The sequence below is a fragment of the Lepidochelys olivacea genome (genome assembly GCF_965140295.1).
Source record: "Lepidochelys olivacea isolate rLepOli2 genome assembly, chromosome: 5".
NCBI classification, from domain to species: domain Eukaryota; kingdom Metazoa; phylum Chordata; order Testudines; family Cheloniidae; genus Lepidochelys; species Lepidochelys olivacea.
This window is the reverse complement of record NC_140415.1, coordinates 93,149,389-93,172,501: the sequence shown is the minus strand read 5'-3', so window position 1 is coordinate 93,172,501 and position 23,113 is coordinate 93,149,389. Positions and strand designations below refer to the sequence as shown.

General features: G+C 40.0%; 1 protein-coding gene across 1 annotated transcript in view; it reads right to left on the bottom strand.

Moving 5' to 3' along the window:
• Positions 1-23,113, bottom strand: part of LOC311520862 (uncharacterized protein) — a 113,255-nt gene that overhangs the window by 34,774 nt on the left and 55,368 nt on the right. Inside the window, exons 8-9 of the mRNA XM_084628731.1 lie at positions 9,316-9,470; positions 8,636-8,713 (exon numbers count right to left, since the gene is read on the bottom strand). Coding sequence (XP_084484857.1) covers positions 8,636-8,713; positions 9,316-9,470 — 233 coding nt within the window. The remainder of the gene's footprint in view (positions 1-8,635; positions 8,714-9,315; positions 9,471-23,113) is intronic.

Here is a 23,113-nt window from a genome sequence, read left to right as displayed (position 1 = left end):
GTAGAGACAAGCAAAACAGGAACCTCAAATCTAAACCTAGATAAGAAATTGAATGTGAATCCCTTGATCTGAACCTACTTCTCTTTTGTTCAGCCCCCAGTGATGAAAATGTCATGAGAACAACTATCTCATCAGATTTTCATCATTCTCAGCCATAATCTCAGAAATAAAGATCGCAAGATTTTGGTGGATGCAAATTTCAACTGAAAATCCTAGCCTAAATCTAATCCAGAACATCATTTCCTCAGTCCACCTCCATTTTGTATTTGATTCTCCACTAAGAACTAGGCAGAAACTGTCAGAGTAGAGATAGGGAACAGCTGAGGTCTGCAGCTCAGTGAGGGCACTAGATAAGAGGAGGAGTGAAGATTTAAGAACACAAAAATCCTGCAGCGCCAAAGCATAAAATGAGAAATTCAAGAGGGAATGTCTTAGAAGAGGCTAATTACTGGAAAAGACCAAATTGCTTGAGACGCATTTCACTCTTTGAAAGTAGTAGAAAAATAATTTATTTTCTGCTGTAGTAAATTTCAGAAGGTTCACATTCTGGTTTTGCTATTATCAATATTACATATTGTTCCTACCAGGTTTATAAATGTTACTGTATGTTTATGTATTATAAACAGATTATTTTGCAGGTTATTTTGCAATCATCATTATTCTGTATGCTGGTATATAAATTCACTCTTTTATGTTATTTTATTACATACGGTTAAAGGTTATAAAAGAGAATAAGTAGTCTACAAATCATACCATGTGTAAACAGAAGCACCAGAGGGACATGGTGCTCATCTGTACTCTGATAATGTATAAATGAGAAAAATGTTATCAAGAAATTATAATTATTACAAAAACCTTCTGAACAACACCTAATTACAGATTGATTAGGCACCTGAAGAAAAGTATCTATGTAACAAATGCTACTGATAGATTCAAATCCATGAAAAGGGAAAGAAGCCTGGGGTCTCTTCTGCTCTCACTTAAATCAGTATACATCAGAAGTAAAAACCTCTGAAGGTTTACAGAGTTACTCCAGTATGTCAGTGTAGGTGAGATCAGAATTAGACTTCCTGAATCCACTGCAAATTTGGATCAAGGGTGCAACTCAACTGAAGTTAACTGAATAAACTAGGGTTATTTTTCATCCATTAACTGCAATAAACACTGTATCAGGAAAGATAAGTACCAACATTCAAGGCATACATTTTTTTAAAAAAGGAAGAGGAGGAACCATTTTAATTAACTTAAGGAAACAAAGTCTTCTTTTTTAAGTATTAAATGTAAGAAATTAGTACATTGAAAACTGCATTAGGAAGGGCCTTTCATTTAAAGAAAAAAACTATTTTTCCACCCCAGCACACATTATTCAAGTACTACGAAGCAAAATGCTGAAGTCCCATTTGGATGACAGCACTGAGTTAATCAATACAAATTAGACAAGGAGTGCTACAGCAATTCCCAGAGTACTAGCTCCATTCATATGTGAAGCTCCTAAAATGAAGTGCACTGAACATTCAGTCCTACCTAATAAAAAGAAATAAACAACAGAAGAGCCACTTTCATCTAAATGCTTTGTCTATGGTAGCTACAATGCAACAGATAATCAATGTTCCTCTTAACAGAACAGAGATGAGTTGACTTACTAAGAACACAAATATACGTGGTATGAGATCATTCCGAACAACTGGAGAAAACAGACATTACACAGAGAGGTTTTATTACTCCAAAGGTGGAAAAAAATACCTTTCACTCTACTCCAAATTTCTTTCACCTTGACAAGCTGAAATGTATTCCCTAGATTTTTAAAAAAGAAAGTAGTAATGGGCTTAAATTGCAGCAAGGGAGATTAAGGTTAGACATTAGAAAAACCTTCCTAACTGTAAAGGGAGTTAAGCACTGGAACAAATTACCTAAGGAGGTTGTGGAATCTCCATCATTGGAAGTTTTTAAGAACAGGTTAGACAAACAGTTGCCAGGGATTGTCTAGATAACTCTTAGCCCTGTCTGAGTGCAAGGGACTGGACTAGATGACCTACTGAGGTCCCTTTCAGTCCTATATTTCTATTATTCTATGAGGAGGGTGTGGAACCCTTGTGGGCCAGTCTGTATTCCACTCTGGTTCCACAGCTCACCAGGAATGTTAGCTGGTGGCTCCTCCATGGATCTGTAAGCATGGGCGTGTACTTGGTGTGGTTCACGAATTCCCCCGACACCTCTTCTTTTTGTGGTATGAGGAGACCCTGCCACACATCTGTGTAGAGTGCATCAGGTTGCAGCCCTTCTTCAACTCTTCCAGAACCTCATCCTGAAATTCCACCTGAACTTGCCCCCTCACTTGTTTATCCTAGCACAGCCTATCCACTGCCCCACAGAGTTGGCACAGCTCCTGCTTAACCTCCTCCTGGTGCTGGCCAACATGGCCATCCATCACACCAGAAGGAGGAGGCTGCACAGTGGGGGTGCTCTGCAACTGTGAGGCCTATTTCCGGCTTCTTGTCCACTCACGTCTCTGGACAGAGTTCCTCTGGGTGTTGTACACTGACTGCTTGTACACCTTTGAGTCGTGGGTGCTGTTGGGGTGGGAGGTCTCTGCTCAGTGTCCCACTCTGGATTCCTGATTTTTAACCTTTAACCATCAACTCACACCCCTGCTTTTTCATTTATTTTCTTTAGTATTTACTTGTGACCGAGGCTTTCTCTCCCTCATTTGAATGGGTGGGCCTTTAGCTTTAGGCAGGCCTAGGCCTGCCATCTCCCCACAACCACAGTAGATGCACACCTTCCAACTTCTGCAACTGCACAGAGATTCTACAGAAAACCACCTCATTCACTAGACGACCTGCTTCAGTCTCTGTGTACTGAATGGGGCTTGGGTCTTATGGAAACAATTATATGTGGTCTTAATTAATGGGGGCTGTGGGTGCACAGCCTCCCTAAAAAGCAAGCTCCAAAAATATGACTGTTTGAAACCTGCTGATGAGATTTTTGGCCACAGCATGGTGCCTATTTCATTCCTAAAGAAACTGCAGCATGCAGTCATTCTTCATAAAATCCACAGGGGCCATGTAGACTGGATCAGGCATTTCATACTGTATAGGTACATTCACACAATAAAGTAATAGCTGGATTCTCTCAGTATGGGTCTGGGATACTGTAAAATGCTAAGCACCTTGTGAGATGTTCAGCTGCTCAAGTCATTTGGGAATTCAGCTCCTCACTTGATCAGGCCCTATTCTTTTTCCCGTAGTATTCTTTTTTTCACTTTATTTTTTGTTCCTACTTTCAGTTTCATTCAGCATCTTTCCTTCTCTCTGGTACTGTTGAAATGTATTTTTGAGCTTCCTTTTGTACTACATTAATCCTCATTTCTGTTTTTTCTTGTCATGATATTTTTTGGGGGAGAGCGGTATCTTATTCTTTCTCTGCCTCTGATCCTGACCCTATAGGTTCATCCATAGGGTTCATCAAAATACATTCATCAAAATTCCCCCTCCTCTCTCTGTATGTTATACAACATGTTCCATCAGTTCTAAATGTCCAAAGAGACTGACATGTCTCCGATCAGTATTAAAATACAAATGTGTGTGGTTTGGATGAGATGGGGTTAACACTGAGAGGAGGGTTTATTGCGTGTTCTTTGGAAAGTGGTGAAGCAGCAGAGGGTGTGAGTAGGAGGGATTGCAAAGAAACTTTAATTACAGGATATAGATCCTGGCTGGCTTATAACTAAACATTTTGTTGCCCTAGGCAACCACCTGTTCGCAGTGTCTAAGACATCCAGCCTTAGATGTACAGGCACTGCACCTAGAATGCTGTAGACAAATACTCAGTGAGACAACTCCTGCTATGACTGTGAAAACTAGTTTGTTCTGTGAAATCAATGGGACCTGCAGAACTCTAGGCACTTACAAAAAGGGGTTTGGTTTTCAATGTGGATTTTAGGTGCAAAACTTTAGGCACCCAAATTCAAACATTTTGGACAAGGATCCTCTTAAAACTATTATTAAAGATACTGCTGTCACTCTGCAAGACTGAAAGAGACTATTATTGGGATTGTATGTTTACTCTTATTACAAATATTTGCCTTTAGCATCTCCACCAACAGTTGGGCTAGAGGCTTTTGAAACTACATCAAAAAATGTCTCTTAGCAGCTGAATTACACCTATTTCTTTAAAAACCCCAAAATTCTATATACCATGAGCTCAGTTCTTCCCTCAGAAATAGTCTGTAGAGCCAGAGCCTCATCATTGTAAATCAGGATAGTTCCACTGATTTCAATCCACACAAGCTAAGGATATGGTCCATTATGCACAACTCTGATTGACTGCACTTATGTCCTGTGTTTTAATATGTGCTGTTTTAGTCTAATTGACAAGACTGTGAGATACCAAGAAAGAAAGGGTACATGAAGGCTTAGCAATTTATTGTTTAAAGGCATTTTATATGTCATTCTAAGTATGAATGCAGTCAGACAGACTAAAATAACAGACAACATTTAGGCTTCCTGCTAGCTTTGAGACTGCATGATTTATTCATTGAAGGAAATCAAATAGATGGGCAAGGTTTTTTGTGTTTCCATAATTCTAATTCATGCTCATATACTTTGCAGAGCATGTTGAAGATCTCCTCTGTGGCCAATGTGGCAGACAATCACCACCATCTTTTGCTCTCAAAGAAAGCACTTTTTGAAGTCATCTCTCTGAAGACATGCAACATGGAGCACAATTCGTGAATAATGAAAAAAAAATCAGTATGCATTGAAAATAGAAGCAGCACTGGCATTATGTCTCATCCAATGCTATTTCTTCAGAGTGTCATTTAGGTCATCCTTACTAATAAATAACCCATATGCTGTATTCTCACATGCCCAGTTAACACTGGGCTTCAAATTGCTGAAAACTGACGCAATGTGACCATTGCTGGCAATTCTTAGAAAAAGTCTCTACTCTGAGTGCAAATTGCCATAAACTTTTAAGAAATCATCTTTTGTGAGCTAAGGATCTTGTGCAATAGAAGACACTTTTACAGCCCTGCAAATCTGCAGGTATCTGCTTTATACCCACAGATATCCGTGGACCATGTTTGCGGATCATTGATTGGATGGAGATACAAATTTTGTGTCTGCACAGTGCTTTAGATAGCTCTTTTCTGGGTATGATTTTATATCATTTCCTTAAATTTAATGAGATTTACGAGGATCCACACAAAAAAAAAAACAAAAAACCCAGTACCAGCAGATCTGTGTCAACTGGTTTTTGCATACTTGAAGCTATCTAAACCAACACTGATTTCATTATGCGGTTTCTTTTGCAAGCAAGCTCAGTGGTAAAGAATTGCAGAGCTGCACTCATTGTGGCCAAACTGTACAGTAGTTTTAGAGCTAAACTTGACTTTAGTGGGACTATATACATTCTGAAAGTTAGGCATTTGCTTAATTAACTTTGAATACTCTCTTCATGTATTCGCAAAAAGAAAAGGAGTACTTGTGGCACCTTAGAAACTAACAAATTTATTTGAGCATAAGCTTTCGTGAGCTACAGCTCACTTCATGCATCCGATGAAAGCTTATGCTCAAATAAATTTGTTAGTCTCTAAGGTGCCACAAGTACTCCTTCTCTTTTTGCGAATACAGACTAACACGGCTGCTACTCTGAAACCTTCCTGTATTCTGATTTCTTTTGACGAATGAACATGCCAAAGGCTTGATGTATAGGCCACCTTATAGTTACCCCCCCTTATACTGTTCCACAGTAATAATACTGCTAGAAGTGTGCTCAGCACACAAAATGAAAACAGTCCTTGTCAATAAGAACTGACTATCTGAAAGACAAACACAGAAAAGATGGGATATTATGGGATGCTTGGAGGAAGGATCCGTTTTGACTTATTATACTGTAATAAGGCTGATCTTCTCCCCAGTTCCCAAAGGACACATTGCCACTTCCAGAGCTCATTGACTATTTCCTCTCTGGTAAACAGGGTATGTCTCTGGGAGATGTCCATGACAAACCCTCTCCCTAAAGATTTTCAACTCCATCTGAATTCTTTGGGTCAAAAATTAAAACATAGGTGCTTAGAACTCCACTTCTAAAATCACATTTAGAGTCCTAAATACTGTAAGTGACCTGACTTTCAGGGGCAATGAGTACCCACAATTCCCACTAATTTTAATGAGACTCTGCACTCAGTATTTCTGGAGCTCAGGACAATAAATTCCGGTGCCTCAACATGCCCAGATTTAGGCAGCTACATTTGAAAAGTTTGGCCTTTATTTCCACAGCTTCTCTCCTGCTGGTCCAACATGCTTCAATTCTATAACTGAGAAAAGCTTGATTGTGCCTTTTTCCTATGCAGCTAAACAGTGGAGTAAGGCTCCCCCTTCATGCCTGCATAGTACTCTCCCAGGTTGCCCTTTCAAGTGTGAGGGGATAGTAGAGACTGTGAACCCAAATTCACAGAGGAGCCATGACTCTGTGCCCAAATTCTAGTCATTGTTGCATGAGGGAGCGAGTATGTTGCACCTCAGAAAGGAGTGAAGTAAATTACTCCCTGCCTGCAGGTGCAAGAGAGGAGTCTAGGGAGCCACTGAATCACAATTTCTTCAGGAAAGCGGCAAAGAGTCCTGTGGCACCTTATAGACTAACAGACGTATTGGAGCATAAGCTTTCATGGGCGAATATCCACTTCATCGGATGCAATACGTCTGTTAGTCTATAAGGTGCCACAGGGCTCTTTGCCGCTTTTACAGATCCAGACTAACACGGCTACCCCTCTGATACTTAATTTCTTCATGGCGTTTCTCCTGGACACGGTGCTGCTATGCAATGCCCCAAATTTAGGACTGAGGTTCAGCATAGCTTTTAGGTGGAAAACAATATCCACTTGACTTGCCATTTAATTTCTTTATGCAAATTCATACTCTAAAGAGCTAGGACTCAGTCTCAGGCCCCAGATCCAGCGGCTTTGCAAAAAATCAATCCATCAGATTTTCAGCCACTGCAGTTGATGGTTACAGGTGGCATAGCTTAAGGCAGCACTGAGACTGCTCTAAGTTATGCCAGGGCCATTTGAGTGCCCAGGATCGGTGAGAAGAAAGTGACCATGGGGCTACCTTTCCACTCTTTCCTTCATCAAACTGCACATACTGTAAACTCACTTTTCACAGTTCAGGACTGAGCCCTTAGACTTCACCCAAAAAAATCTGAGTGGCTGCCTGAGTTATTATGTTGTCTGCCTCCTGATTAGTCAAACCAAGTTTCTACCTAAAAACCAGTTCCAACACAATTCAGCAGAAACCTACATAAACATCTCGGTTGACTTCATTCACCATGTTGTTTTCATTTCTTCCCTGAGCAAAACATCGAAGGAATTAGAACTACCCACAGATTGCAAATAAAACCATAGGTATCAGCTGGCTGGGTTTATTCATCCTCTGAGTCATGCTTATTAGCAATAACAAATGGAATGTCAGAAACACAATAAAACTAGATTTTCATGTTCATCATAAAACATGAAAACAATTGGATGTATTAGAAGGACATCCAATAACAAGCGAGCAAGACCGTCTCAGAGTACCTCTTTGTCTGGGTAGGGAAAAAACTATCACAATTCATGCCCCAGATCTTTTTTATTTATTGCTTGCACAGCCAAGATATGCTTTTATCGCTCGGTGGCACATGTCTTATTATACCTTATTGCTGAAATAGGTAATGTAAAAAAATGATTTTTCATTAGCTGCAATGGGTTCCCAACAGATTTATTGTCTATTCCTAACCTTTATTTTTAATTACAAATTTTTAGCAAAGAGTCTGTATTCAGAAAGTTATTTACAGAATTATCCCATTACCTCTCACTCCTTCACAAAATGATGTGCTACCTCCTACATACTTCATGTTCACTCCAATGCTTACTTAAAGCTTACTATGAAATCTCCTCTTATTTCCTTTCAATCTACTGCCATCAAAGGGCTTGAGCATGATGCCCAATACATATTCTCACACAACAAAACTTTGTTAGCTTTGAGTTAAGGTTGTTAGACTGTGTATAAACCAACACAAATTCTGTAAAGCACACAAAGAAGCAATTCCATCATTCAGTCTCTCTTCCATGCTCCATTCATCAGCTCCCCTTCTCAACCCTGTTATTTCCCTTACATTCCTTACAGCCCATAAATTTCCACCCTCATCCTGAACAAAAACCCCAAGTAGACCCCAAGTAGACCTCTTAAATCTAAGAGTATGATTATTGGTTATATGTTCAGGTATTTTTACATATGTTGTAACTGGTATTGTGTTGGTGCATTGTTTTCAGGTGGTTTGAACATATACCATATAAATATGGTCAGAGTTAAGGTTGCATTTTGATTTTTCAGGATGAGCATAGCAGGAAGTGCAAGGAGGGTAGGTGAGCCACTGTAGAGAATGGATACAAGGGAAATAACCATTCTTAACTCTGACCCATGTCAGGTGACTATGACCAGTCTCTTTACTAGCACTCCTGTGTGTTGCATCTTTATTAAAACTATGTTGCCAGAAGAGAAACAACTGTGAGCTATTAACAAACCAAAGAATAATAGCATAACTACCACAAAATGCTAATATCTCAATGCAGGATCATTGTGTGAATATAAATTACCTTTTCCCATGCTTTTCAACCACGGCATTTATAGCATCATCTGTCAGCTGGCATCCATTAGCAGAAAGGCCCTGGAGGCTGAAATGTAAAATGACAGTTATTTCTCTATATTTAAAAAAATCATCCCTAGTTTAAATCCATCAGCTTCAAAGAAGTTACACCACACTTGTATTTGTCCTGTTGCCCTTCTGACACTTAGGAGACATAAAGGGGCTAGAAACTGGCTGCATCTGTCCAGCAGAAAAATTCCATCTCAGAGGAACTCCCAAATTATACAAGTGTGTTGGCTCCAGTCCCTGTGCCTACTGTCTCCTCCTTCGCCCCCAATGCAGGGAGCAGTCAGGGACTTTTTGGAGCCAGGCAGGGAGGGGTCCATGGCAGAGCTCTGTTCTGTTACACCTATAGTGCCTGCATCAGTGGCACACGTTAGAGCTGCTAGGAAGAATCTCTAACTCTACCAAGGTTGTGGCTTGACCTGGGAACCAGAGCTGGAACCCACTCCTGGCCCCCTTCAGTTCCTCCCCACTGAGCAGAGCTTTGGCACAGAAGTGAATCATGCCCAATGAATACAATTGATCTTTTTCATTACTTTGCACAGATAAGCAGATCCACAGGAGAAATGTATACCTATTGCTGTAAAACAAGCAGGTGGAAAAGTGGGGAGGTGTTAAGTGTTTTACCTTAAAGAAGCTTCTGCTAGAGCAATGACCCCTAAATCAGTAGCCCCTGTCCAGCTTATATCCACGGATATCAGCTGGCTGCAAAAGGTGCTTGCATGGAGAAGAATTGTGTCCCCTCGCAATCTAGGACCACTGCAGCTTGTTATGTTCAATTCCTGGGTGAACAAAGAATAAAATAACTGCAGTGCAGAACAACTTTAAATAATGACTACAGCTTGTAGAAGTTTGCCTTCCAAACGACGAACTGGGTACAGTCTCTGTCTTCTTTCATTGTTATTTTTCCATATACCTTCTCATTTTCATATATTCTTACACATACACACACACACACAGACTATTATATTGAGGGCCAGGTTTTTAATGGGCCTCTAACAGAGCCCCTGCAATATACAAGGAGCATGCATTTGCAAACATAACTGTGGACTTTTGCAGGTGGGAATGGATGCCCCCAACATACTGTTGGTAAGTCTTTAGGTCCACCTTGGCTACTCAGGGTTCAACTCCATAAGGTATGGAGCACCCAAAATTTTAACTGACAGTGGCTTGCTTTCACTTTACTAACTTCATTGTGAGTTGAAGATATTTAGCATGTTATAGCATACACTCAGTACTTTGCAGGGTTGGTCTCTTAGTGGCCGAGGTCCATACCACTCATTTTTGATTGGCCTGATTTTTTTTAAACAGTGTCTTAAAGAAAAACTATTCCTTTTAAATTACATGCAGAAAAGATCAATTTTTTCTTTAAGTCACCATTATTTAAGAAAAACGATAATGTTGCAGCCTCACAAGGCATAGGTTTATGGATTTTGCTACATACCTTGAGTACTGTCAACCTCAAGTATTCAAAAATCAAGAATCAGGTCCCAAAATAACATGACTGGCTTTAAAATAATGAAATTTTAAAAATAATAAAGTTGGGATTCTTTATATTTGCTTTCTGGTTTCTGAGCCTTTAGTGTTCCCATTTTCAAGATTTTCTCAGCAACGAAGATAAACTTACTTTCTTTTTTACATTAGAGCTGACATCTCATTTTTAGCAAGGGCACTCTCTCACTGTCTCAAACAAGAAGACAATACTGGGTAAAAGAAGGAAGAGAGGAGGATCCTGGGACCCTGAAAAAAAGGACCAAAACAAAAAGGGTCCTGGAGTTGTGAAGACACTGGAAGCAGGAATTTCCATGCAGGTGTTTGTTATTTTTCCATAGACCTGTATATCTCTTTTGCTTTGTCTATGAGTAAAGTGTTTAGGAATTGTTTTGTGATAGCTGTCTCTCCCTTGTTTAACTGTCCCATACTCTCTGAAGGATGAAACAGTAATCCAGAGAGTCCACAGTTTCAGTGGAACTCTGAGAAGCGTGCAATTGCTAATGAGAAGGCTTGGGAGGGCAATATTAATTTTAGGACCTGTGCTGTTGGCCTGCAGAGTCCCATATGTGAGGAAGGAGTGTTAGACAGAGGATCTGCATCCCACAAATGTGTCTAGAACTACAGAGTTTATGATAGTGACTGGACTCTGTCCCAAACTAGCCAGCCTAAACTCAGGCGAAATCCAAGGTTTGGGTGTAATATAGTGGTATAGTGGTGAGCATCCGCAAGGGAGAGCTCTATTAGGATTGTAACAATTGTAACATATTCTAACCTAACATTTCTTTTTCTGAGTTTAAGTACTGCTCCAGATTAAACAAATAATTTCAACACATGCTTAAAATTAAGTATGTGCTTAAGTGCTCTGCTGCACTGGGGCCTGGATTCTGCAAGGCTTACATGCATTGATCTCCCATTGACTTCAATGGGAGTGCAAAATCAGGTGTTAAATTTTTCTTTACTGTCATTACATCTCTGTAATCCTTACCAAGAGATATGAACTACATGAAGTTACTAAAGTTCCTGCAATTATCTTTTGAGCTGTAATATGTGTAGTTGTCCTGGAAAATAACATGGTTTTGCCTCTGTTTTATACAACATAAATTTTTTCCATCAACTAACAAATATTATTTAGATTTCCCATTGCGGTTGTTCTCCCCTTCACATTCTGTTCCCTTCATAATTTATTTTTAGGCAGTCAACTTTGAAGTACAGTCACAGTAATAACTGAAAAATAATTGTAAATGCCAAGAGCTTCATGACAGTGGATCCATTGACTGAGTGCCACAAGTAATTCCTGTAGAACCTTCTGAAGTGAAAAGGAAAATCCACTTCTTGTCATGGGACCCCTGATTGTCATTTAGTTGCCCCTTTTTCGAACCAAGTGGCTTGTCAAATTTTGGGAGCTTTGTCTTCCAGTAGGGGGTAGAAACTGATGATCAAGTCTGGTATTTTCTTTGATGCAATTTTGTTTATTTACAAGGAATGTGCCAGTCTTTGCTTCTCTGAACATAGGAGGAACCAGAAACAAAAGAATATTATTTTAGCTTATAGCTCCAACTCTCTTTAGTCAACCCCAGACCCCAAATACACACTCTCTCTCTAGTGTTTTCCAGGGTCATACACCATGCTCACAGACAGCTGCTTGGCTTTCTTGCATTTTGGCTATCTCTCTCAGTTTTTGTGTTTTCACCCCAGTTAGTATTTTTCACACATAGACAAACATGGAATGGTAGGAATAGAGAGGTCATGGAAGGAGCACCCCTTAAGGCCACAACAACAGCAGCTGATAAAAACAGATAGATGTATCATTTTATCGTTCCAGTCACAGAGGAAAGGGAAAGACAAGTTTCAAAACTCCCTTCCCTTTGTCCCATAAAAATATTTAACAACACATGTTTATTGGCATTTCATCTTTGCAACACCTCAGCACAACACCGCCCTCCAGCCCAGCCACAGTGAATATGGCCCACCACGGGCAAGGGGTGGAAGGAATTTCAATTTCATGAAGCAATACAATTTTGGTCCCTGGTCCACAAATACCAGTAGAGGGCAATGAATATTGGCACTGTTTTCCACAGGCAGTGGTGCTTTTGGCAGATAACTCACTCCTGAGGGTAACAAAAGCACAGAGAGCTGCTACTGACATCCTGAAGCTGCCCAGGCCCATATGCTGCTAGCCTGTTTACTGCAATGGTACCTGCTGAACTCATGGAGTGGCACAGGAAAGTGTCCCACATGGAGGAAAACATAAGGCAGCCAACCCCAGAAACTGTTGGAAGAAAACTGCAGAGTATCTTCACAAAAGTTGAGTAAAATAATGATAAGTTAATACCTGTGTCTTGTTAACTTGGGGATGGGCTGAAGGCATCTTTAAATTTGAACATTGTAAGGAAAAATTGCATGCACACACTTACCCGAGTTTCCTTTCCTGTCATTGGGCTGGTCCATGCTTGGCTGCTGGAACTGGCTGCACTGTGGTGGAGTCTCAAACAGGTCGTGGCTTCTGACATGGCTAGTGCCCCCCACCCTCCCAATCTTCTCCCTGTTCACTACAGGAATCTCTGTCTTGAGCTCCTCCAAGGTATCCATGGTGATCTGCAGGGTGTTGGTGGGGGGTCTCCAAGTATGGCAAGCAGTAGTAAAAGCAGCAGGTCTGCGGCTCAACACCAGATAGTTTTTTGGCCTTCCTGACCTCGTCTTATGCCTAGCACATCCTTAGTCTGAGTGGCACTACTACTGATCACAGTTGCCAACTTTCATGCGGTAAATAGGCACCCAGACTTTCACAATATGCCAAAAATCAAGCTAATCTCATTTCAAAACAAGGCCAAAACAAGCCAATCCCTTAGGACCCCATCACTGTATGTGACTAGATCCCGCCGGCGTGCTGTCTGGGACTGTGGTGGGCCACTGTGCACCCCTGACTCTTTCCGCCCCGTTGCCCCTGCTTGCCCTCATTTGCTGGGAGCCAATCAAAAAAAAAGCAGCAACAAGCTACAACAAGCAACAAGCCAAACAAGCAACAAGCTACATGCCAAAAACTAGCCAATGAGCAACTCACAAGCCAATTAAGCCAAAAACAAGCCCAATTTCTGCATTTTTTCCACAGGTTTGGCATGTCTGCTGCTGATCTTTATCATACCCCTTTGCCTGCATTTCCCATTCAATGTTTTCATAGATGTCCATGTTTCTCCAGCTAGTCTGTAGCTGTGCTTGCACAACCTCTTCTCCTCACAGTCCCTGGAGAGCCCATAATTCATGTCTACTCCAGGCCGGAGCATGTCTAGTGCATGGAGCTGGCATGGTTGGTTGGGCAGTTGCACATAGCAAGGGAGAATTGCTAGATGTGCAAGTGGGCAATCAGCAAAAGGAATTTCAAAAATACACAGGAAGTTTTAACATGGGGAGAGACTTCCAGTCTCCATGACCCCAGGGCAGTTTAGTTTCCAACTGTGACCCAAGCAGTCACTGTTGCAGGGAATGGGGCATTGTGGGACAACTGCTGAAGGACCGTTAGAGTCAACATAGGTCATGCAGTGTCTACACTTGCACCTTATTGACCTCAGGAGATGAGCCATGGCTTCACGCCATTCCAGGAGGTGGTTTTACTACTTTGCTGTAACAAAGCCATTATGTTAGCCGGTGATAAATTTGAGCATAGATAAACACACAAGTAGGTCGATGCAAGGCAACCTATGTTCACCTATCTGTAGTATACTCCAGGCCTAAGGGACAATCCATCTCCCCCTGAAGTCAATAGGAGCCTTTCCATTCACTTCTCTAGGAGCTGGATTGGGTCCTAAATGCAATTACATTAAATTGACAAAAAGCAGAAGTTTCAGAAAACTAAAAAAAAATCATAGCCTAATTTCACAAAATATAGATTTCTCAACAAAATGGCAATATTACTTATTATTGCCATTTTCTTGTACTTTAAAATAAATCAAAACCTTCTGAATGCAAATAAATATGTTCAGTGACTTGCTTTAGAAGAGTAGACTTGGTTCTGTTAATTAATCTTAAACTCGTGGGAAAGGGTATGTAATTAAATAACTATTACACAAAAGGTGAATTACTACAGAAATTAACTGAATTATTTCCAGCAGTCTCATCGAATGGCATAAAATATCAGAACACAATGTTTTCATTATGCAATACATGGCAGCAGTCCGGCAATACTTCTGTCTCTGAAGAAGACTATTCATTTCATATCAGCTGACCTTTTATTTACTAGTCGCTATTTTGGGAGAATAGTTTTATTTGTTTATATGTTTGTTTCTGAAGGATTTATTTATATTATTGAGATGATGCATGGTACAGTGTATCTATTTTATGGATCCAAATTTTCCTGATTTTTATATATATATATATATAATTGAAATGATTGAGGAAATGTGTTCCTTCAGAATATATAGTATTATTGATAAACTGAAGTGGGAAGAATAAGTTGTATAGATCACTCTGAAACCATATCCTTAAGGGCCAAAATTTCAAAACTCAGAAGCTTGACACAAACATATATTCAAGTTTTTCATGTGAGTATATAAACACTTGCCCATGTAGATATTCTGTATTCCCATTGGCATCAGGGCCAGGATTTCACGCCCTTTCCAAGTGCAAATGCCCTATCTGTACAAGAAAATATGGTACAAGGAAAGTGTACACTTTTGCAGGTTAAATCAGAGCTTATATTAGAAAGTCTGGCATGTGAGACAGCAATCCATACAAAAAGCAAAAATACATTCTGTGCACAGGCAAGTGACAGTTATTCATTCACAGATCCATAGAAAATGCCAGAAGGGACAATTGTGATCGTCTAGTCCGACTTCCTGCATAACAGAGGCCATAGGACTTCTCTGAATCAACTTCTGTTTGACGGAGTAGTCTCTTTTAGAAAAGCATCCAGCCTTATCTGAAAATGTCCAGTGATGGAGAATCCACCACCATCCTGGGTAAACTGTTCCAGTGGCTAAGACCCTCACTGTTAAAAATATGCATCTTATTTCCAGTCTGAATTTGTCTAGCTTCACCTTTCAGCCATTGGATCTTGTTATATCTGTGTCTGCTAAATTGAAGAGCCCATTAGCAAAGTTTTATTCCCCAGGTAGACCCTGATAGGATATGTCTACTCAGCATTTTGCAGCCGACGGGAGTGAGCCTCCCAGCCTGGATCAATAGATTTGAGCTCGGGGGGCTCGCACTAGCACTCGAAAAACAGCTGTACCAGGCAGCACTTGAAAGTTGTAGCTCAGGCTAGAGCTCAGGCTCTAAAGCCGAAGGAGTGGGGTGGACTTCAGAGCCCAACTCCAGCCCAAACCACAACTTCCAAGTGCTGTCTACACAGCTATTTTTAGAGCACCAGTGTGAGCCCCACTAACTCGAGTTTGTCAACCTGGGCTGGAAGGTTCGCTCCCATGGGCTTCAAAATGTTGTGTAGGTATCCACATAGACTGTGATCAAGTAATCCTTTAACCTTCTCTTTGTAAGCTTATCTGTAAAATTATCAGTAACAATTTCAGGGTTTCTTCCAGGTCATTGACAAATATGTTAACTAGAGTAGGGCCAAGAATCAATCCCTACAGGACCCCATTAAAACCACACCATTTGATGATTCTCCATTTAGAATTACATTTTGAGACCTGTCAGTTAGCCAGTTTTTAATCCAATCTTTTTAATCTAATGTGTGTCAAGTTCCAAGACTTATTGAAAAATCAACATTAACAGTCCAGATAGCTCCTCAGCCAGTGCTTTTAAAACTCTCAGATGCAAATTATTCAGAGCTGCTAGTTTAAAAATGTCTAATTTTAGTAGATGCTGTTTAACATCTTCCTGAGTTGGAAAGGAATGTTTATCATCTTATGATATGAATATATTTTCTGTCTTCTTCCCAAATACAGAATAGCATTGTTTATTGAACACTTCTGCCTCTTCCCTATTATTACTGACAATTTTACCATTTTCATCTTGTAAGGGACCAATACAATACCATGGTTAGAATGTTTTTTGTTTCTTTAGAACCACAGAACAGACCATTTATAACCAAGTGAAGGACTTTCCTCAGGTCTCCCTACACAAAAAATTGCTGTTTATGGTACAAAATATTTACATATTGTTATGTTTCATGGCATACAAACAGAGTAGTAAAATAAAAAACAAATTCTCTTGCTGGAAGGTTACAACATAACACTACTTTACTTCTGAGAATTCAGAACAATAACACACAAACCCCAAAACAGAGAAAAACAGGCTGCACCCTCAGGCAGAGAGGTGCAGCTCATGCCACCCAGCTTTAAGCTGGCTGTCTGCAAACTTCCTCTGCTTGTACGCTTTGCTCTAGAACCCTTTCGTCTGCAAGCAGGTCCAGGGAACATTTCCCTTCCCCCCTGCTCTTAAAGCAATAGCTTGCAATTCCAACATAGTCCTCAACACATCACACGTATAAACACTAAAATAAATCATGATGTATTAACAACTATGAGCCACAGTACATTACAATGCATGGCGGGGGGGGGGACAACCATCCCCATATTAAGACTTTTGATGCATCAGAACCAACGTGCCTAATATCTACCAGATCACACATTGGTGAATGTATTAAAATAATTATATGGATTGCTATGTGGATGTGAATACATTGTTACTACAAAAATAAGACACAACCTGTGCAAAACACTGCCCAGTAATGCGTTAGGTGTCCCAAAACATGGTTCTCTGTTCCCCCCTGCCCTTTTTTTTTTTTTTTTTTTTTTAAGGAATGAGCTTTTTGTGCCATAGTAAAACAGATCACCACAAAAATTAAGGCCCCTGTTCAACAGTTAGGTGCACGCTTAACTTCAAGCTCACCGTTCATTAAGTTCAACAGAACAGCAAAGACTACATGGCAGTCAGTCTTCTTTCTTACTAGTCTGATGAATCCGTAGCAGCTAGGATAGCGGTATATTCTTCAAGAAATGGATAAGTTTCCTATGTGGAGATGAGCACTGAAATCTTTCAGTTGTGTCAATGGCAGCATTGGTGTAGAGCAGCACACAGTTTTGACGATCATCGGGTGTGACAAATTCTACCTTTTAGCCATGCTGGTCACACAGAGTCGTGGGTTTTGAGATCTTCTTGTGGCCCAGGGAATTTGAAGCAACATAAGTGAGAAGTTAAGGAGAGGCAGCGGGATGCTGCTAGCTTCAGGATCCCTGGGCCAGGACCTGGAGTAATGGGTGGGCCTGCTCCCCCGCCCCACTCACCTTTGGGGAAGTGGCTAGACTCTAGAACTAAGATCTTCCCACCACCCCTCCCTCCCCCTGGAAGAAGGAAAATATGGACAGTGACATGGCCAGAGGGCTAAGTGAAGGCGAAGATACTGCAATACTGAGACTGAGTCAGGTTTGCAGGTGACGATGACAGGTTAGGCACCACCAGGAGGTAGGGTTGGCAACCCTTTAGGATTGTCCTGGAGTCTCCACGAATTAAAGATGAATCTTTAATTAAAGACTATGTCATGTGATGAAACCTTCAGAAATACATCCAACCCAACTTGCCAACCTTACCTGGAAGGCACACCAGCTAGCAGAGCGAAGCCCTGTGATGGCCAGCAGGAGGTGCCGCATTGGTGAGTGAACCCCATGACAGTGGCATAGTAACTATTATATTCAAAATGTTTCTCTGTTATCAAACATAGCCTCTATGTTAAAAAGCATAACAAGAACATACAACACTTGCATACACAATGCAAACCACTTCCATGACACTGAGGTGTGATACTCATTCACACTAAGGCCCCTTTACATTGCTCTGGTCCCCTTTACACTGCGAAGTAATGAATGAGAATCAAGTCCTCATTTTTTTAATCCACACTTGCATTTTTTCCTCTGGTTACCATGACTACCCTGAGACTTTAACTGGAAATTGTCATTCTATAAGAGCCCTGAGGATGATGATTGTCTAAACCATCAGTTTTATCAGTAATTTAGGATGGCCAAAGTATTGGCATTAGACACATTGGCCCTGATTATCCTCCCATTTACATTTGTGCAAAGCAAGAGTAATCCCATGAGATATTTAAAAAAAACAAATATATCACTCCATTCTCTACCTTATGCAATATCTTGCTACTCAGACAGCAGACCTAACTAGATTTTTGGTTTCCAAAAATATATTTATCTTTGACTTAAACTCATTTAACTATCTGCTTCCACATCACCATATGATAGAAAGTTCAAATCTAACAACTCCCTCAAAGAAGCAGCTTGCCCCTCATCTCTAGCCTGCACCTTTCCTTCTGGAAATACTAGTTGTTACACTTTTTTCTTGTAGGTACCATATAGGTCTCCACTCTTTGTGTGACCCTTGCAGATTCCTGAAAACCACAAAAAGTTCACATCGTCACCTTCTTTGTTAACTCCTGAAAACTTTTAAAAAATATTCAAGGCAAAAATTATACATTTTGTAGCCTGGTGGATAAAATGATTTCCTTGAATTTAAGACACTGAGAGTAAAATCCTGGTTCCTCTGAAGCTGATGGCAAAATTTCCACAGACTTCATTGGAGATAGGATTTTACACTGTCCCAAACCTACTAGGGTTGCATTTTTATTCAATAAGTGTCTTCTCTTTGCTATGAGCATTCAAAAATATACTGCATCTGATTAAAAGTTTTCACTAGCTCTTTGAAGAAAATTAAAATACATGGAATTATTAGGAATAATTTTCAAGAAGACCACATACGTTTGCATCTTGAAATAAAGATGGAATATCCTCTGCTATGCTTGTATAAAAAATATTATGTCATATTTATGGGGTAATATGGGCTCCCTCTGGTGGTTATTTTTCACTTGCATTTTTCATTTTCCCTCACAAAAATACTGAGCATCCTTTAGGAATAAGTGGACTCCCTTGGTAAAGACAATTATAGAATCAAATCCTAGCAAGATAGTGTTTTTTATTATAAAATATATTATTCAGATCTATTTTTCCTTTATCTTTTATTTTTAAAAAATCATCATCAGAGCATTAATAATTAACAGGTGCAAAAACAGCCCATCTATATAAAGTTGTACTATATGATTTTTATATATAATCAGACATGTTAGAAAAACTTGACTCATTTAAACTAAAGTCAATAGGGTATATTAAATCTGTAAGTATAAGGCAGCTCCAAAAAAAGCTGTTTGATACTATTTTTCCTGCTTCATTCAATGCACAAGATGCATAGTCAATATTTTGTTTTGTCCTTGTTCAATGTGTGACTCCCAAGCCTTATTCACTGCACACTATCCAAACCCTGTTCTGAAGACAGAATTCATTTCCTTATGAACTTCTCTTTGGTTCTCATCACTATAATATGAGTGCTTCACAAACATTAATTTATTTATTTTCACAACATCCCTATGAGGTGAGAAGTGATGTCAGGCGCTGCCTCCCAGTAATCAGGCCTAGTGGTTGGTGTGGCTGTTGAAGCTGGGTGTAGGGTCAGGACTAGGCCAACAATGACATTGGAAGTGAGATCCAGGGACAGGCCAGGGTCAAAACTGAGATCAGAGTCCGTCGTCAAACCAGAATCAGTATCATAGCCAGAGTCCACATGCAAACCAGTGGTCGAAGCTGGGTGTTCAAAGTACAGGAACAAGCCAAGTCAATAGAAAGACAATGCAGAGACCATTGAGATTGAGATGGAAATAGGAGACAGACTTTGTTGAAAGTCTCGAGTTAAGGATAAAAGAGGTAAAAAAACAAGGGTAATGTCATAATAGGGGTCTACTACAGACCACCTAACTAACCAGGGAGAAGAGGTGGACGAGGCTTTTTTTTTTTTAAACAACTAACAATCATCCAAAGTACAGGACTTAATGGTGATGGGGGACAACTATCCAGACATCTCTTGGGAAAATAACACAGCAGGGCACAGATTATCCAACAAGTTATTGGATGGTATTGGAGACCATTTTTTTCATTTCAGAAGGTGGAGAAAGCTACTAGGGAAAAGCCTGTTCTAGATTTGATTTTGACAAATAGGGAGGAACTAGTTGAGAATTTGAAAATAGAAGGCAGCTTGGGTGAAAGTGATTAGGAAATGGTAGAGTTCATAATTCTAAGGAATGATAGGAGGTAAAAGAGGAAAATAAAGATAATGGATTTCAAGAAGGCAGTCTTTAGCAAACTCAGTGAGTCAACAGGCCAGATCCAATGGGAAGCAAGTCTAAGGGGCAAAAACAGTTCAAGAGAGTTGGCGGTTTTTCAAAGAGACATTATTAAGGCCACAAGAGCAAACTATCCCACTGCATAAGAAAGATAAGAAACATGGCAAGAGACCATCCTGGCTTAAGCAGGAGATCTTCAATGATCTGAAACTCAAAAAAAAAGTCCTACAAAAAGTGGAAATTGGTCAAATTACAAAGGATGACTATGAACAAATAACACAAGTATGTAGGGACAAAATTAGAAAGACCAAGCCACAAAATGAGATTAAACTAGCCAGAGACATAAAGGGTAACAAGAAAACGCTCTACAAACACATTAGAAGCAACAGGAAGACCAAAGACAGGGCAGGCCCATTACTCAGTAATGGCGGTGGTGGTGGGGAAACAATAACAGAAAATGTGGAAATCAAACAAGTGCTAAATGATGTTTTTGTTTCAGTTTTCACCAAAAAGGTTAGTAGCGATTGGACACCTAACATAGTGAATGCCAGTGAAAATGAGGTAGGAGCAGAAGCTTAAATAGGGAAAGAACCAGCTAAAATTACTTAGACACGTTAGATGGCTTCAAGTCACCAGGGCCTGATGAAATGCATCCCAGAATACTCAAAGAGCTGACTGAGGAGATATCTGAGCCATTAGCGATTATCTTTTAAAAGTCATGGAAGACGGGAGAGATTCCAGAGAACTAGAAAATGGCAAATATAGTGTCCATCTACACAAAAGGGAAATAAGGACAACCTGGGGAATTATAGATCAGTCAGCTTAACTTCAGGACCCAGAAAGATAATGGAGCAAATAACTAAGCAATCAATTTGCAAACACCTAGAAGATAATAAGGTGATAAATAACAGTCAGCATGGATTTGTCAAGAACAAATCATGCCAAACAAACCTAATAGCCTTCTTTGACAGGGTAACAAGCCTTGTGGATAGGGGGGACGCGGTAGATGTGATATATCTTGACATTAGCTTTTTATACTGTCTCGCATAACCTTCTCATAAACAAACTAGGGAAATACAACCTAGATGGAGCTACTATAGGTGGGTACATAACTGGTTGGAAAACCATTCCGGAGAGAAGTATCAGTGGTTCACAGTCAAGCTAGAAAGGCATAACGAGTGGGGTCCCACAGGGATCAGGTCTGGGTCTGGTTCTGTTCAATATCTTCATCAATGATTTATATAATGGCACCGAGAGTACACTTATAACATTTGCAGATGATACCAAGCTGGAAGGGGTTGCAAGTGCTTTGGAAGATAGGAGTAAAATTCAAAATGATCTGGACAAACTGGTCTAAAGTAATGGTCTAAAGTAAACAGGATGAAATTCAATAAGGACAAATGCAAAGTACTCCACTTAAGAAGGAACAATCAGTTGCACTGCATAGGAAGAAGTACTGCAGAAAGGGATCTGGGGGTCATAGTGGATCATAAGCAGGAGCATTGTAAGCAAGACACAAGAAGTAGTTCTTCCACTCTACTCCGTGCTGATTAGGCCTCAACTGGAGTATTGTGGCCAGCTCTAGGTGCCACATTTCAGGAAAGATGTGGACAAACTGGAAAAAGTCCAGAGAAGAGCAACAAAAATGATTAAAGGTCTAGAAAACATGACCTATGAGGAAAGATTGGCAGAAGCTATAAAAGGCCCTGGAAGGTCCTCCATTTTGCCTCTTTCCTGGACTATGGACTTATACTAATGGAAGCATTCTAACCAAGGGACTGAGGACCTTCCAATGATTTGGAAGCAACCAGAGACTTGACATAAACCAGCAGTTTATTCCATCACTGCTACAAGCCTGAACCAAGAACTTTGCAATTGTTGTATGTATTTGATTCCTTTAACCAATTTTAACTCTCACCTTTCTTTCTTTCTTTTTAGAACTAAACCTTTAGATATTAGATATTAAAGGATTGGCAACAGCATGATTATTGGGTAAGATATGAGTTATATATTGACCCCGGTATGTAGCTGGTTCTTTAGGATCAGAAGAACCTTTTGTTTGATGAAACTGGTTTGAAATAACCACTCATCATTAAGTCTAGTGTCTGGGTACTGAATCCAGGACTGGAATCTTGAAGGAGGCTGCATGTCTGACTTCTTGTTAGCCAGTGTGATGAGACAGAAGTTTACTTCTGTTGCTGGTGTGGTTTATCTCATGAAAGAATAACCATCAGTTTTGGGTGTGTCTGCCCTATTTCTCAGCAGTTTGTCATGAATTTGGTATTCTCAGTTTTGACCCACAGAGGCATGGTGACACCTTGCCAAGCATAGTTCCAGGATGTGGGTTTTTTTCGAATTGCGTTGTTAAACATATCACTGTACGGAAACTTCAATAGAGGTATGTATTTTGTATTCTTTGATAACAACTGCAAAGTGATCTAGGCAGTACCTTAATACCAACATATTGAATAATTTGTAAATTGATGGACCAAAGTTTAAAAGGGGCTTCAATCCTGACACTAATTTTGTGAGAGTAATCAATTGCAAGTACTAATTATGGCATTCAAATGTGAAGTTATCTGACTGCACCAGCAAATCATGCAATTAGATGCCTAAAAGCCATAATTTGCACTCTCAATTATTTGCATTATCAACTGATTGCACTTGCAACATGGGAGATGGGTTTTTAAACTTTGGACCCAAAGTTTTATTAATCTTCAGTGCAAATTATGGCATTTAGACATTAATTCCTGTAGATACCCATTTTTATTAGTCCCACTTCCAAGCATTTGGGACTTCGAT